This window comes from Lepisma saccharinum, chromosome 30, assembly GCF_977018435.1.
Source record: "Lepisma saccharinum chromosome 30, izLepSacc3.1, whole genome shotgun sequence".
Lineage (NCBI taxonomy): Eukaryota > Metazoa > Arthropoda > Insecta > Zygentoma > Lepismatidae > Lepisma > Lepisma saccharinum.
The window spans coordinates 19,033,932-19,050,086 of NC_139258.1; the positions used below are offsets into that span (position 1 = coordinate 19,033,932).

At 38.3% G+C, this 16,155-nt stretch overlaps 3 protein-coding genes across 6 annotated transcripts in view; 2 read left to right on the plus strand and 1 right to left on the minus strand.

The window, feature by feature from the left end:
- The window catches only part of LOC145981973 (uncharacterized), a 48,124-nt gene extending 44,644 nt beyond the window's left edge, over positions 1–3,480 (plus strand). The window contains exon 8 of one of the 4 annotated variants that reach the window (XR_014441007.1): positions 1,678–1,752. Coding sequence is in view for 1 of the 4 variants with exons in the window: in XM_083115485.1 (XP_082971611.1) it covers positions 1,678–2,081 (404 nt within the window). In the remaining 3 variants the exon portion in view is untranslated. Of the gene's footprint in view, positions 1–1,677 lie in introns of all 4 variants that reach the window. The other 3 variants (XR_014441009.1, XM_083115486.1, XM_083115485.1) reach the window with 3 other exon arrangements.
- A 10,478-nt stretch (positions 3,481–13,958) lies between these two features.
- LOC145982029 (protein pelota-like) lies at positions 13,959–15,379 on the minus strand. Its single transcript, XM_083115596.1, has one exon. The coding sequence runs from the start codon at positions 15,253–15,255 to the stop codon at positions 14,101–14,103; it is 1,155 nt and encodes a 384-aa protein (XP_082971722.1). The 5' UTR covers positions 15,256–15,379; the 3' UTR covers positions 13,959–14,100.
- A 254-nt stretch (positions 15,380–15,633) lies between these two features.
- The window catches only part of LOC145981800 (VPS9 domain-containing protein 1-like), a 54,419-nt gene continuing 53,897 nt past the window's right edge, over positions 15,634–16,155 (plus strand). Inside the window, exon 1 of the mRNA XM_083115223.1 lies at positions 15,634–15,693. The gene's annotated coding sequence lies outside the window, so the exon portion shown is untranslated. The remainder of the gene's footprint in view (positions 15,694–16,155) is intronic.

Genomic DNA, 16,155 nt, shown 5'->3' on the forward strand with positions numbered 1-16,155 from the left:
AACAGGATTTTGGTATCTCCGTAAACAGTGACAAGTGACTGCCACAAGAAAAATTCAAGCAAGTGATAAAGACTGGGGGATGATTTATTGCAGCTTACGATCATACAGTGATGTTTACAGTAGATTTCGATGTATACATGTGCCTTCACGTAGTATTCACGATTGTTTATGGTTAGGACTATTCCATTTTCACCGGCTAGTGGGTGTATGTGTATGTTTGTATTGCATGTTTAAATTTACAAACTGTGTACTGCAGAATGTACACAGTAAACGTCTGCCAAAGTATACTCACATTATACGCATTTTGAGTCTATTACTTCCCATTTTACATTTATTTAGTTTTGAATTTCTGAAGTGATACATTACCGGTTGCGGACGGCAGCTATTACTCCGCTGCGCGTGGGTTTACTCCGCTTTTACTCACGATCTCGGAGGGTAAAGTTGACCCTGCTTTTACTCCCAGCTTACCCGGCATTTCTGTTGGTGCAACAGATAATCAGCCGATTCGTGGGTTAACTCTGAGTTTACTCTTGCTCGCGAGTAAATCGACATTGGTGCAAACGGGCATAAGTGCTTCAGACATGCTTCCCACTAGTGTGCTGCAGTGTTAGGATTCAGCTTGAGTGCCAAATAGTTTGCACGGGTGATGCTAAATAGCGTACGGAATTGAAAGTTTCTTCGCTTGGGCTAGAAAACTAAGCCCAGTAGTACACGTGTGACTGTAAAGGCATGCATGCACAGCTGTGGAAATATGGACGTAAATCCGCTGCTTATTTACGCAAGTACGTTACTTCAGATTGCCGAGAAATACACTGCGACATATATTTTCATCCGTATACCCTTCCCTCGGAGCCCAGTCCTTCCAAGGACAAGCTCAGGTAGTCCCGAATGCTTTCCACAAAGGGGGTTCCCCAGGGACTGACCTTTCAGCGGTGGTACCTCACGCATTACCGTTGTTTACAATAGCTGGGTCTTGGCTGAGGGAAGAGCAGGGTAATTATCTCTGCAGGTTCCTTCCAGTCCCAACCTGCTTTTTCATCCCCCCGTCGCCCTTAACGCATGCGTATATTCAGAAAAGTTAAGGCCTCCTAAACTTTTGGTCCATAGGAAAATTATGGGGGTGTGTACCATCCACAGATCCCCAAATACTGTCTAATTTCTACATTGCGTGCAAAATTTAATGACTGCGACGTGTTTTTACGGTTGTGTATGCCCACCTTAATTTGACGGTGGTAGTTGGCCCTCAAATATGGATCGTGAATTGAAAGCCACAAAGTGAAATTGAAACTTAATTGTGCCAGGATGGATATTTTACACGTGTGTGTACGATTATTGTCACAAATGATAATCCATTGTAAACGTTCGAGAATAGCATGCTTGAGAGTGGGAGAATTGAACGAGTAAAGAAATGGTGGTTATGTTGATGTTTAATGCATGCATGCATGTATGTGTGTGGGCATGGGGACTCTGCAAGGAAAATGAAAATAATTATTGTGGACTGCGACATTTTATTTTAAACAAAAATGCATCTTTAGTGTACACATTAATGGCATTGGCTTAGGAGAACTTTTTCGTTAATATAATAAGTGTGATCGGTCACACACACATAAGTGCATACATGAAATTTTTCTCTGTTGCTATTATTTTGACAAATCTGCATTTTTTAAACATTTTCAGGTTTTCGAAAAAGATCTGAGAACAACAACAAAGGACAATTAAGTGGAGTTTATAACCAGTTTGAGCAGATGAATGAAGATATGGAGTTGCTGGGAAGGAAGCTTTTTACAAATCCAACTGCTCGTGAGAAACGTGTGAATGAAAACTGCAAACCATGCAAACAAAACAAGAATGAGTCTGCAGTGTGTGCCGGCATCTCTCCCAAGAAAGTGAAGCTCACTACAATAAACACTAAGAGTAAACATGCACATTGGAGACAATTGGTCAGTAGGAAAACATGTCATTGCAAAAGGAGCCGTCATAGAAAAAATTGTCCAGGTGCTAAATGGCAGGATCTTCGTCTGGAAAGCACTATCACTTCACACAAACAGTTTGTCCAGAAATTAAGCAAATCTAAAAAGTGACATTTGAAATCCTAGATTTTTTTTATTAATAACACACTTTTGTTAATGTTTGCTTCTTTTCAAGACAACGCCAGTAACATGGTAATGAAAATCCAATATGTTTAACCCTGTAATAAATAATTTTTAGAAACCAGTGCACTTAGAAAGTATTGCATACTTCAGCTAATTTGATATATAGTAAGTTGTATCTCAATCAGTTACCTCTGCCTAATGCACCTATTGAGCAGTATTATTAGGTGAAACAAACTGCTTTCTTCCATAGCCAAAACCTGTTTCTCTCCTGGAAATGAAGTTTAAAATTTAAATCATTCTTAGTTAAACGTTCACTAGAGCTAGTACTATGGTACTACAGGAGTCAATTTGATTTCTTTTGTATGTTGCTAATACAAACACACTGCTGTATAATGTTAATACTCTTGTCTTCCTGTATTTTCGCTAATCATTTAATATAAGAAATACAAATGAGTGAAGAACACTAAAAAGTTGTATATCCTGCTGCTTAAAGAAGCGTTATCATATTTGCAATACTATGCAAGAACATTTCCAAATATATATATAATTAATTTACAATGAATCATTGCAACATTATAAACTAAAACAGGACATAAAATTCATATTCTCACATAAAAGATATAATTAAAATCGAGTGTACTTTGTAGTCCATATAAAATGCATCAATTTTGGTGCATATGTGTGTGTGTGATTTGAGTGAAATGTTAAATACAATGTGCATATGCACGTTTCCTAGAATACCTTAACATTACAAAAACACGTATGTTAGGTACATAATTGATATTTATTTCAGAATTCCCTATAATGTTTGAATTTTTATATATTTATAAGAATCGTGTAACTGAAGTTAATGTGTATAAACATCACAGTCAATTGTAATATTATATATTACATAGTTACCAATACTGACAGGAATTGGTACAATATTGCTCATTGGAAAACTGAGTTACACATTGTGTTGAAAGTGTGTGTCTCATAGAAACCAGTATGTTGAAGTCGTCATTGTACTTTTCTATATTTTTTTACTCGGCAGTGTACAATTACATGTTTTGTTGAAATACAACTAAAAGATTACAAGTAAATAATTGTATGGCAAATGTGTTGCAATTCAACTGTAACTATTAAAACATGGGCACGCGTGAATTCTGTGTTAATTTGTACTTTAAGTGATTTTTTGTGGTAAACTGTTTTGTATTCGAATTTGTCATCTGATAGGTATATTTTTGCGTGTTTTCAGTGGTGTGTTACATTTCTACTGGTTAAAACATGAAGCGCACTTAAACCAGTTGCATGTACATATTTATTGTAAAATATTGAGTGCATTCTTTTGTAAGTTTGTAAATTGTGTAACTAGCACTGTTTATATTGTTACATAATACATTGCGTTCCAAAGATTATGTTCATTGTAAGACTTTATTTCCCCTAATGTGCTGCTTCAGAAAGTCCCACACTGTCGCTGTGCAGTCTAACCTAAGACGTCATGCTTTGGGTGCCGGCTAGAGTCTCCTTGGGGGGGAACCGTAATAACTTTTCTCCTGAGATTTCGGTCTGTGTATGGGACCAGTGGCCAGCCACCATCGTGAGGAAATTGGGGAGCTGTGAATGAGTAGCTTAACATGGTCACGGAAAGCTACAACAACGACTGGGACTTAGATGTGCCAACGACACGTCACCCCATAACTGGTTGGATAAGGTGGGAGTGAGGTTGGCAGGTCCTTGTAGGCTGTTGCGCCATGGGAAGCAAAAAAGAAAGCTGCTTCAGAAAATCCAGACGTGCTAGCCATCATCTTATGATCAGCTTACTTTGATGTCACCAGTGACTGCAATTTATGGAGCTTCCAGACCAAAGTGACAAGCCACAAGCGTCACTTGGAAACAAACCTACAAAAATAAATTCAACCACTCGTACTGAAGTGACATTACAAGCTGTACATGTTGCCTGAGTCTGCAGGTCGTGCATGGACAATGAATGCTTTTTTTATGGACTGGAAAGGTGCATGCCACTTGTAACTTTTTGCTTTTCTGTGAAAACTCCCTAAGAATAGAAAGATTGTCATGAGTTGCGAAAACTGAAACAATGGCCTGTGTCCTCTGCATGTTTTGTGCTCCAAACTTTAATTCGAACTTCAAAGGGAATACGGAAAAAATCTGAATTAACAAAAATATGCATTATTAAAAAAATCAATAAAACAAAAACAAAAACCATGCAGTGGACCTTACCATAAGAATTGCCAAATTTTGTTTGTCGTCCTACAGTGCAATTCCTCTCTCAGTAATCTGGTGGAGACACATAGTGGTTCAGATCCTACTTTAAACTGTAGGTCGAGTCCTGATTAGCTTTACTGTGCATAAAGTGGACTTGGAACATAATCAATCCTCTCTCAATAGTAATTAAGCTACCAGTAGATGGAAACGTGTTTAAGTGCACTGTACTAACACACAAAATACATATGTAACAACATTAGCTACTTGTTAAAGAAGTTTGTGATATTTGTTAGCTGCAGCGATGTCAGTTTTTCTTTCTTGCATATTTTTCCACTTCTCTTAGAACTCCTACTTTTTTTCCTTAATGATAAGGCTCCACTGGACCTTTGGCAGCCATCAGGGCAAATTCTTTCAAAATTTTCTTCTCTATTTGAAAAACAGCTTTGATATTCCAAAATTTGAAAAAGTACATCAGCTTAGAATTCCTTCTAGAGCATTGACGTGAATTTTAGTGTAGTTTACTTTCACTGTTCTCTAGATATTCTCAATACTTTCACGATTACGTAAGTCTATTAAACCATTGAGAATATCTAGGGTGACAGTGAAAGCAAACTACGCGAAAATTCACGTCAATACTTTCATGATTACGTAAGTCTATTAAACCAATGACAATATCTTAACAGTGAAAGCAAACTACAGGAAAATTCACATCAATACCTTCACAATTACGTAAGTCTATTAAACCATTGAGAATATCTAGATAACAGTGAAAGCAAAGTACGTGAAAATTCATGTCAATACTTTCATGATTACATAAGTCTATTAAACCATTGAAAATATCTAGATAACAATGAAAGCAAACTACACGAAAATACACATCAATACTTTCACAATTACGTAAGTCTATTAAACCATTGAGAATATCTAGATAACAATGAAAGCAAACTACACGAAAATTCACGTTAATACTTTCACAATTACGTAAGTCTATTAAACCACTGAGAATATCTAGATAACAGTGAAAGCAAACTACACAAAAATTCACGTCAATACTTTCACAATTACGTAAGTCTATTAAACCATTGAGAATATCTAGATAACAGTGAAAGCAAACTACACGACAATTCACGTCAATGCTCTAGAAGGAATTCTAAGCTGATGTAATTTTAAAAATTTTGGAATATCAAGCCTGTTTTTCAAATAGAGAGGAAAATTTTGAAAGAATTCACCCTGATGGCTGCCAAAGGTCTAATCGATCCTTAAGCTGGTATACGTGCCACACTTCAATATTGCGAAAGGTGTCTTTTGACTAATCACAACTAAGGGCAGATAAGGGCAAATCATTGGCTAGTGGGGTTTTAAGAATGAACACCTGTACACAATCCCACGTTATTGAGGAGATTGTGAAGGCTGCATAGCAAATAGAAAGGGGGAATAAATCTTCTGTTCAAATTAAAATTATGAAAGTTCAAATTGAAAAGAGTGCACTGTACATGATTTCAGTTCAATAAATACCCTTCCAATATTCAGAATAATCAAATATGTAACAATTCTGAAGGTTGGAAGTATTTATGAATTTGAACCATACGGAACATAACGTATGGTAATTGAATTAGTGTTACTGGACCAAACAAAGGTCAAAATCCATACAAGTCTTGGCGATGTTGACAACAGAAAATATGTAGACATTTTAGGGATTTCCATCCAAACACACTGTACTTCCGCACATCTCCTTTCCCTTCCCATAGATCTCTTGGGATCGGGTTTCCCAATAAGAATCATGTAAACGTTTCTATCCTCCTCGTTGCATGCTTTATGACCTGAACAATTTTGAGCATGTTTCATTCATAATCACGGGATACAAAAAATGTTCACCTAGGATGAGTGGATAATTTTTGATAGTTTTTTTCCTAATCCTTACAATTTTTGCAATGTTGAATGATGAAATATTTTTGGTTTTTACCTCCCAGCTGTGGGCTAATTATTAAAACAAAATCGATGGGGAATTGGCAAGACTTGCCTCATTGCAACCCTTACTAAGAACGTTAAGAAAAAAGTTGATTTACATTAAGCAGCTGGGAGGAGGGGCTAGTGCTATTTATTTCTTAATGTCATTGTCTTGAGTATGGGTCGATATACCCAATATAACTTGATTTCAACCCTTAGGCCAGCCACACACCGGATCTACAGGACATAACGTGACTATTCATTCTTGTCAGAAAGTCTCTCAGGGTAAGTTTTAACATGGTCCTTTATGGGAGGTTACATATCGGACAAAACATTTGACTCGAGTCTCTTGCGACAAAACAACGAAAATCCGTGAAATTTGGTCTTGTGTGGAGTAACTTGCATTGAAGCCAGCAATTAAATCATTAATATTGTATTTTCTAATCAATTATTTGCTAGAAATATAATGGTGGATACTCTAGGGCCATGATAAAATTCAAGTATAATTCCTGGTTTTCAAGATGAACTTTGCAAAAATTCAAGGGATGTTTTCTCCATATCAACCTTATTTATAACAGTCTCACCACTCTCGCACATACATGCACAAATAATGTTAACAATATAATATATATGATTCTAATGTATCCAAAATTATAATTCAATTAAACTGTATATATACATATATATACAGGGTGTTTCTAAAGGTCGTTTACAACGCTTGGGAGGTGATTCCTCACACGAAAACAAGCAAAAAGTCTTAAGTTCCATTTTTACGACTGAGGCTTCGTTTCCGAGATAGGAGCCTCGCAAAAGGTGACAAAGTGATCGTCACACCTAACTGGGACGAATATTATAACAGATAGAGAGGCGGTTCCAAGGGAATCATAAAGGAATCGTATGTGCTCAGTCCGGAAGTCACTATGAAAAGTTCACTGCACGCATGCGCAATGGAGTCCTCAAAGGAATTGGGGATTTCCAGCAAGAACAATGCATGGAAAAGGTATGTAACGCAGCAAGAAGGACCGTGACAATGAGAAATGCGTTAAAGACAACACATCCCGACCTCAAACATCAAAACATGAGCACCGAACACAAAATCCGAAAAGTTGAGCACGGTTGCATACCCCAGTTCCACGCGAGAAATGAACGAATCATGTCATGTGGCATACGAGAGAGACATTACTCCACCAGCAGTAGGGAAAGAAAAACACAATATCAGATGATTGCGACAACGTGTATTTTTACACGCGACAACTACGTAATATCCTCCCCCCCACACACACACAACAAACAACAAATGCTACAATGTCTTACGCGTGTCACTGTACACCAACTGAAGATGTCACTTTCACCACACAAAGGGGGTGGGGAGCAATACCAAAAGTGTTCGCACGCGATCATTATGACGTAAAAGAGACCAGTTTTGGAAGCGCTGCACACGCAAATCTGGCTCTCGTAGTGTACGTTTGACCTTTATGACTGCTGTTCCCGCGAGAGGAGCTCGAAGGGTTGGTTCTCTCCGGCAGTCGTTCCAGTCGTGTTGCAGGTGCTGGGATATGATCAGCAGTTCGGTCTAGGTTGTCATACGCATTGAAGAGTACTAGTATGTTGTATTGAAAGAAGTTGACGTGGTGGAGTGGGCAAGTCAAGTATCGCAACAATTGGTCTGTGGTGTTCGTACGGTGATACGGCCAATTTGTGCAGTGTGCCAGTGTTAAACAAAAACAATACTTTGCAGTTCCAGCTCCCTATTACACAGATGGCTGCGTATACCACCCAGCAGCTAGCAGACATGCATCTCATGTATGGGGAGGCACGTGGTAATAGCCGTGAGGCAAGGCGTCTTTATGGAAAACGCTTTCCACATAGACGTTTACCGTCTCACACCTTCTTTCAGGTAGTGGACAGTCGACTGCGTGAAACAGGGCCAGTGTTACCACCGCGGCAAGAAGTTGGAAGACCCCGAAGTGTACGCACACATCAGTTTGCAGAAGATGTGTTAACAGCGGTCGCAGAACATCCTGGCACCAGTACGCGAGTGCTCGCTCGGGCACGAAACACGTCTCATGTGAATGTTTGGCGAGTGTTGTCAGAGGAAGGAATGCACCCTTTTAAATTGCAGAAAGTACAAGAACTGTTACCTCGTGACTTTCGCCCTCGTATGGAGTTTTGCCAATGGTTATTGCATCATATGGACACAAACCCTCACTTCGGGGCAAACGTATTGTGGACAGATGAAGCCATTTTTACCAGGATGGATGTCTTCAATAGTAGAAACAGTCATGTATGGGACTTTGACAACCCACATGCACTTTTTGTGGCCCATCACCAGCACAGGTTTTCAGTGAATGTGTGGTGCGGGATAGTACATGATCATTTAATTGGACCATACATTCTCCCTGTTCGCCTGAATGGTCGCACGTATCATGCATTTCTTAGTGAGGTTCTGTCTGAACTGTTGGTGACCGTACCTTTGGCACTGCGGCAAGAAATGTGGTACCAACACGATGGTGGACGAGCTCATTTCGATTGTGATGTACGACATTTCCTGCATGACGTGTTTCGAAATAGGTTCATTGGTAGGGATGAGCCTGTGCCTTGGCCACCGAGGTCGCCAGATCTCAACCCTCTCGATTTTTTCTTCTGGGGAGAAATGAAAACCCTCGTATATGACACGCCTTTCACATCATCTGAGGACCTCGTTGCTCGCATCAACGTCGCCGCCGCGACGGTAGCATATACACCTGGCTTGTTTGCTCGTACTCGACAATCCTTGATTCGTCGCTGTCATCTCTGCGTAGAAGTAAATGGCAGACATTTTGAAAACCGTCTGTGATTATTGCCCTCGGCAAATCTCAGTGAGAACACTCTTGGTATTGCTCCCCACCCCCTTTGTGTGGTGAAAGTGACATCTTCAGTTGGTGTACAGTGACACGGACTGTCTGTGCGTAAGATATTGTAGCATTTGTTGTTTGTTGTGTATGTGTGTGGGGGGGGGGGGGATATTACGTAGTTGTCGCGTGTAAAAATACACGTCGCAATCATCTGATATTGTGTTTTTCTTTCCCTCCTCCTGGTGGAGTAATGTGTCTCTCGTATGCCACATGACATGATTCGTTCATTCCTCGCGTGTAACTGGGGTATGCAACCGTGCTCAACTTTTCGGATTTTGTGTTCAGTGCTCATGTTTTGATGTTTGAGGTCGGGATGTGTTGTCTTGAACTCATTTCTCATTGTCACGGTCCTTCTTGCTTCGTTACATACCCCTTCCATGTATTGGTCTTGCTGGAAATCCCCAATTCCTTTGAGGACTCCATTGCGCATGCGTGCAGTGAACTTTTCATAGTGACTTCCGGACTGAGCACATACGATTCCTTTATGATTCCCTTGGAACCGCCTCTCTATCTGTTATAGTATTCGTCCCAGTCAGGTGTGACGTTCACTTTGTCACCTTTTGCGAGGCTCCTATCTCGGAAACGAAGCCTCAGTCGTAAAAATGGAACTTAAGACTTTTTGCTTGTTTTCATGTGAGGAATCACCTCCCAAGCGTTGTAAACGACCTTTAGAAACACCCTGTATATGTGTAAAAATTAAGGTGCGGAATTTACATTTGCCATTTCACATACTCAGACTTGAAATACATCTACAAATAAAAGCCACAAATGTTATGCAATATACTAATCTTCGAAAAATTCTTAATTGTATGTAAGAATTTCAAACTCAAATTTACTTAATCAACTTCAAGATACGTATATTATCTTGCAATAATCTTCCGCCTGTGATATAGTGTGTGCTGCAAAGGACACTAACAAACTAAACGGACTGAGAGCATTCTATTTTATTTTCCACACATTTCTTTTCCTTCCACTAAACTGTGAAAAACTTGCGTCCGAGCATTTATAAATATGAATAAATTCAATTGGATTTGAATTAATAAAAGTTGTAATTTTTCGTGTCGACGGAGAATAATGCAGGTGGAATTCGCGATGAGTAACCACCCTGTATAATCAATTCACAACATACCGGGTGGCCAGAATTAAAGTTACCCAACTTCGAGCCCTCTGTAGCCTGTTTGAGGCATTGTAGAACTCTGAAATTTGGTGAATCCACTATGCAGACCATGGGGAAGAAGATAGCGATAAAAAAAAGTTAAATTTTCTGCAACCAGGTTGAAATGTGGTGCTGAACTTCCATGATGGGTTGTAGTGATTTAGCTGTTATTAATTAGAAAGACATTTGTTAGTGGCTGGAAGTTGCGAGAAAATAAAAGCCAAATCCATAACCAATTGGATCAGTTTACGTCATTATTACAACCCATCATGGTTTCAACCTGGTGGCAGAATATTGAACTATTTCTTTTTTATCGTCATCCTCTTCACCATGGTCTGCATAGTGGATTCACCAAATTTCAGAGTACTACAATGCCTCAAACAGGCTACATAGGGCTCTGAGTTGGGTAACTTTAATTCTGGCCACCTGGTATAAACAGATACATCAAGTCTACATTCAAATTGATTCTGCTTGTTATACTTACCCATCGTTACCAGCTTCCCAAATTATAAAAGACAGACCTAGACCTGTTGCATACATGGACAAAATTTCTCATCAGATTTTACCCAACAAATTGACTTGTCTTACTGCATTGCGTTGGATCCGGTGTGCGGTTGGCCTCATCATGGATTGATTGATGTTAATGACGTTTAGGGGAGAACTCGTGCTTTTTCATTCAATGTTACTGTAACATGGACTATGTCAGAAAAAGTCAAAACTTTCAAAGAAAAACATGACAATTTTAATTTTACAATTTGCAAAGATGGAGAAAAAACAAAATTTGAAACTGAAATTAGTTCAAATTTCAACATTCATCTAAACCACCCTTTTATGCACAATTACATTTGGTATATTTCACAAATAAAGTTGAGCAATATACTAAATATAAATAAATAGACTTGAGTAACACACATGTGTGAAGGTTGAATGGAGCAAAGAAAACTCACGATCATACTCTTAATTTAGAAAATATTACATTGCTCCTTTATCTAATTCAAGAGATAAATTGCTGAATCCGATTGCAATGCAATGGCAAATTAAGCAAGAAATAATTTTTGAACATTTCAGCTATCAGAAAATACAAATACTCCCATTTCAAGAATATTTATAGAAACTCGACACGCAGTTGTTTTGACATGGCTAAGCTGTCAGTGCTAATAATAAAAAAATAGAAATGATAAAGAAGGAATTCAAATACATGAAATAATTTCAATGATAATGAATTTGGAAATGCTTATAAATAAAAATACTTGTACTAACATATTCAGACAAAAAGTGAAGCAACCCCCCCCCCCCCCCCCCGACTATGCTACATAACACATTAAAACTACAAACCAGTTCACCCCAGCAACGTAAAATGGAGTTTAATTACACAGCCAAGAAAATCTCTAGTGAAAACAGTTGACATGTAATGACAGAAGATACAAATAGGATTTCAAATATTACCTGGCAAATATATATATATTTTTTTGCGGAATGAGTTTTCACTTCTCTATACTTCTTTATTTGAGAGCAGCCATTCTTTTACTGTCATCTTGGACACTGATCACTGCCGCTATCTACTTCATATTCATGATGTGCAAAAGAGGTTTTCTGGGTCTTAACATTACAATATGCTCTCCAAGTATCTTCGTGAGAAGTCAGGTTAGTGCTCTTTGAAAACATACAGGTGTTACATACATATGTTAACGGCTATCATATGGTATTTGACCTAAAGCATGACACCCTCGAGCCTAGATTCAAAATATGGCAGTAGTCTGTGTCCAAGACGAAAGTAAATGAGGAATGGTCATTTAGTGGGAGGTGCAGATGCTTGTGTAAGCTACTAGTTTCTCAGATAAACAGAACTTAGTGTTGATCAGAAGAGCTCGCCTTGCCGAGGCAGGCAGTTCCGCCACTTTTCAGAGGAAACCGAAGAAAGCAGCCAGGGAGACAAAATGACCATTTGGAAGCAAAGCCTTCATCCGATCCATACCAGCATGCAAAGTTATGATTATTTTTTGTTTGGCCTGCATGCTGTAATGTTATTTATTCCAAAGTCATGAAAGAAGAAAGTTATTTACAGAGCACCCAATCCAAGTCTCTTGTGAGGGATCTGGCTGGCATGCTTGTGTAACAGCCTACAGCCTACAGCCTGCCAATCCTTTACCACTCATGAATAGTTTTGCCTGTCAATGCCTTTTCCTATTTCCCTGCACTTTTTTACTCTTTCTGCACTTGTGCATCTAGATCATTGTTTCTCAACCTATGGGATGCAACCCACTGCCAGGTCCCGAGGGAGTGTTTGGTGGGTCGCGAAGTCTGCCTCTAAAATGTACTTCCTGTGTCTTCAAAACCTATTACATTTCAATTGGTAAAATATATTCTTTTAACAATTTAAATTCAACCCTTGTATGTAGTCTAAACTCAACATTTCTGTTATTTGCACTCTACCATTGTTTTTTACCGGCATCTCTTAATTTCAGCATGTGTGTTTAGTTAGACTAGAGTAAATATGTCATTTAAATTACATATTTAATTTTCTAGAATGAAGTGTACGTAATTTGTTTAAGCAAGTGTAAAAGAGGGCTTCTTGAAGTACTCGGTTAGCAAAAATATGATTATAAAGTGGGTGCACACCCATACAAGTAATTCTGCCGGTGCCCATGCTTATGGGTTCCATGAAGTGTAATATCCTTCATGGTGGGTCGCGGACTGAAAAAAGGTTGATACCACTGGTCTAGATGGTTGCATGGTGCAACACAGACTTGTCTACTAGTCGATTGGGTGGCAACTGTCAAGTAGTGTACTTCAGGTCTGCACCATTTGCACCACATTCTGAAGCAGTGTGGTGTATTGTCATGTGGCAAGTGCTAACTAATCAAATGACAGTTTAAAGTGGCACACAGGCATTTGTCGAATCATCGGAACTTCAACATCGCTTATTATCTACTCGGTTGAATGTATTTCTCTGCACCAACCTGACACCTTAACTACACTAGTGTCAAAAAAAGTGCTGTAAACTAGACGGGGCTAAAATGTACTTTGTTAACTTGTACACACCATGACTGCAACAAAGCTGCTCCTAACAGAGGAAAGATACATCAACACACCAGTCTTTTCCTACACAAAGTTGGAGAGTTTCTACGTCTCATGATATGATTCTTTTTGCTGTGTCTATCATGGTTGCTTCTATTTGTATACAACAGAACACCTGGAGGAAATAGTGAATTACTCGGTATCATAATAATAGCAAGAAATTCAATTGGACTTATGCATACAGTAGGAATTGTAGCTTGTATTCTTGGCATAGTGATTCAAACAGTGTTCTTGCTTTAGTAGCCAGGTACTATGCACCTGGGAGTCCGGAGTTTAAAACCATATAGGCCCTAAATGTAACTTTCTTAATGGTGTCACTGCATTTGTAGGAAATATACGTTGCATATGCCAGAAGGAACATAATTTGATCTTTATGTTTCATTGAGGTACACAGGTAATTTCACACAGATTGAAGCATTACAATCTGCAGAAGACTTAATTTTCAGTAATACACACTTATATGCTTCAAAAAGAAATTGTGAAACTCCTTGTGTAAATCTTGGCAACTAGACTGTTTCTTTAAAGCTCACAAAAAGTAGTAGACACGCACACATATACACAGATCTGAAGAACAAGCCAACTCTGTCATGATTCAAGGTTATTAATTTTTAATAGCAATAAATACAGTCGAAGAAAACTGAAAACATACACATTTGTTGTAACATTAGTGTACAGAAAGAAGCAATTTCTTCAACAAAAATTACAACTGAAACGCAGCACATTTCAGTCAGTTCTCTTGATCACTACCATCAACCTCATCTTCTAATTCTGGCATGGGAAAACGTAACAGTGCAGCCAAACCTGTCAACTGATCAAGCTGTTCACCTGAGACATGCATGCTTGAAAAAATTTTTACATCACCTCCACTTTCCCTTACACTGTCCACTAATGCTACATATCTCTTCCTCTGTTGAACATCCTGACATCTGAATAAATTATCAGATATTAGCAATGTTTCAATAGCTTGAGCTTCATTTGCCAATTCCACATGTTTAACACCATAAAACGCTTTTGAAGGATCTGTCTGTAATAATGTATAAAAGGATTCTAGAGCCTTTACTTCCCCTGATGCTTTTGTGTCAGCAACTTTTGTCACCACCACTGGATCTGCCAGTACTTCTCGCAAAGAATGTTTGAATCCACTAGAAGAATGCACAAGCATGAATTTCGATTTATTTTCAAGTAGTAGTTTGTTGTCTGTCTTCACAGCTTGCTGAAACATGTATTCATAGAACTGGTCTCTCACAAATCCTGGACTTGCGATGATCACACACTTAACAACATCAAAATTCACATGTCGTAAAATAGCCTGCATTACACTTTCAAAGAACCTCGCAAGACCCTTCTCATGCTGTTTACAATCGCCCTTCCTTTTTCTTGGAATACTTTGATCAATCTTGCCTCGCATCAAGGTCATGCTTGCTGTGATAAGGCATACATGAGCTAAGCCTTCCTGCATTATGACAGCAGCCAAATCAGCGTGTTGAGTTGGATCACAGGCTGTGTCTACTCTCTCAAGAGCAACAGAATCCCATTCTCGTTTTGCGACAGTAAACTTGCGATTGAGTTCCAGGTCGAGCGTGTGATAAGCTCCCATTTTTACATATTGGTTTTCTTGTATGTTCCTTCCCTTCAGGCGAAGAACACATGCTTGGGTATCAAAATCAATATTCTCAACTTGAATTGTTAGAGTAGTGCGAACACGATTACTTGAGGACGAACCTGTCGATGATTCTGTCTGAACTTTCCTTATTGTTGAAGCTCGAACACCATCCCCTTCACTGATCAGATTGTAAGCATGCCACATATCTTCAGGTTCGTCTGGAATAAGGGTGACATTCCCTCCTCCATCTTTCTCGATGTTTTTGTGTACCAGCTTCATTTTGAAATCAGAATGTGACGCACACTTGAGGAAACGGTATTAACATGTAACTTCCTATCATACTTGATGATGTTGATAGAATGTGATGTAACATCCATTCTCCTCTGCGTTGATGAAGTGAAAGTGAGCGTGAGGAGTAATAAAATATTTCTATTCTTCTTTAAGTAATTGATAGTGTCTCGTAGTTTTCATACAACGTGAATGTCTATTATAGCAAAATAAATATTGCAATGAGAATAATTGAAGCAAATATACAATATAAGCACGGTTGAAACATATTAATAACCAAATATTTAATAATTTACGGAGATGAAAAACGTAATTTCTTTTTGTTATTTATTACAGGAAAATTGACAGTCAGTGCTGGACGATTTGCACGAACTGAACATCTCTATCAAGAGCCGTCACAGCTGATCATCGCGAATGTTGTTGAACGTGGTAAAAGGGGTAGAATACGTTGTTTAATATGTTTTATATGTACTGTAGGCGAAATATTTAGAATGTTCTTTGTGAGAATGATTTAAATATGGGATTTTTAAATTATCAAAAGTCATCATTTTTTCGTCATAAGCTACTTAACTTGAATGTTAATAAGTATTTTAAAAGAGCTTGATGTATATGTTGAAAAACACTTATTCTGTGTTGTTATTCCGTGTTGTTCTCTTTTGTACACTCTTTGCATCAGTTTTGTAAGTTTATTATACTGCTTCAGGGAGAACATAATCACAAAATTTAGGTAATAAATCTGTGATAGGACTATTGAAAAATTAGATATTGCCCACTTTCTTGGTTCTACCATGCATGGTATTTATAGCTAAAGTTAGTTAATAACGAGATAAATGTTTATTTGATTAAAATATGATTTAGTAACAATATGAAATAACCTACTAGATGTTATTT

What these genes read in the sequence shown, in the direction of transcription:
- LOC145982029 (XM_083115596.1), bottom strand. Translation starts at nt 15,255, where the DNA reads ATGAAGCTGGTACACAAAAACATCGAGAAAGATGGAGGAGGGAATGTC.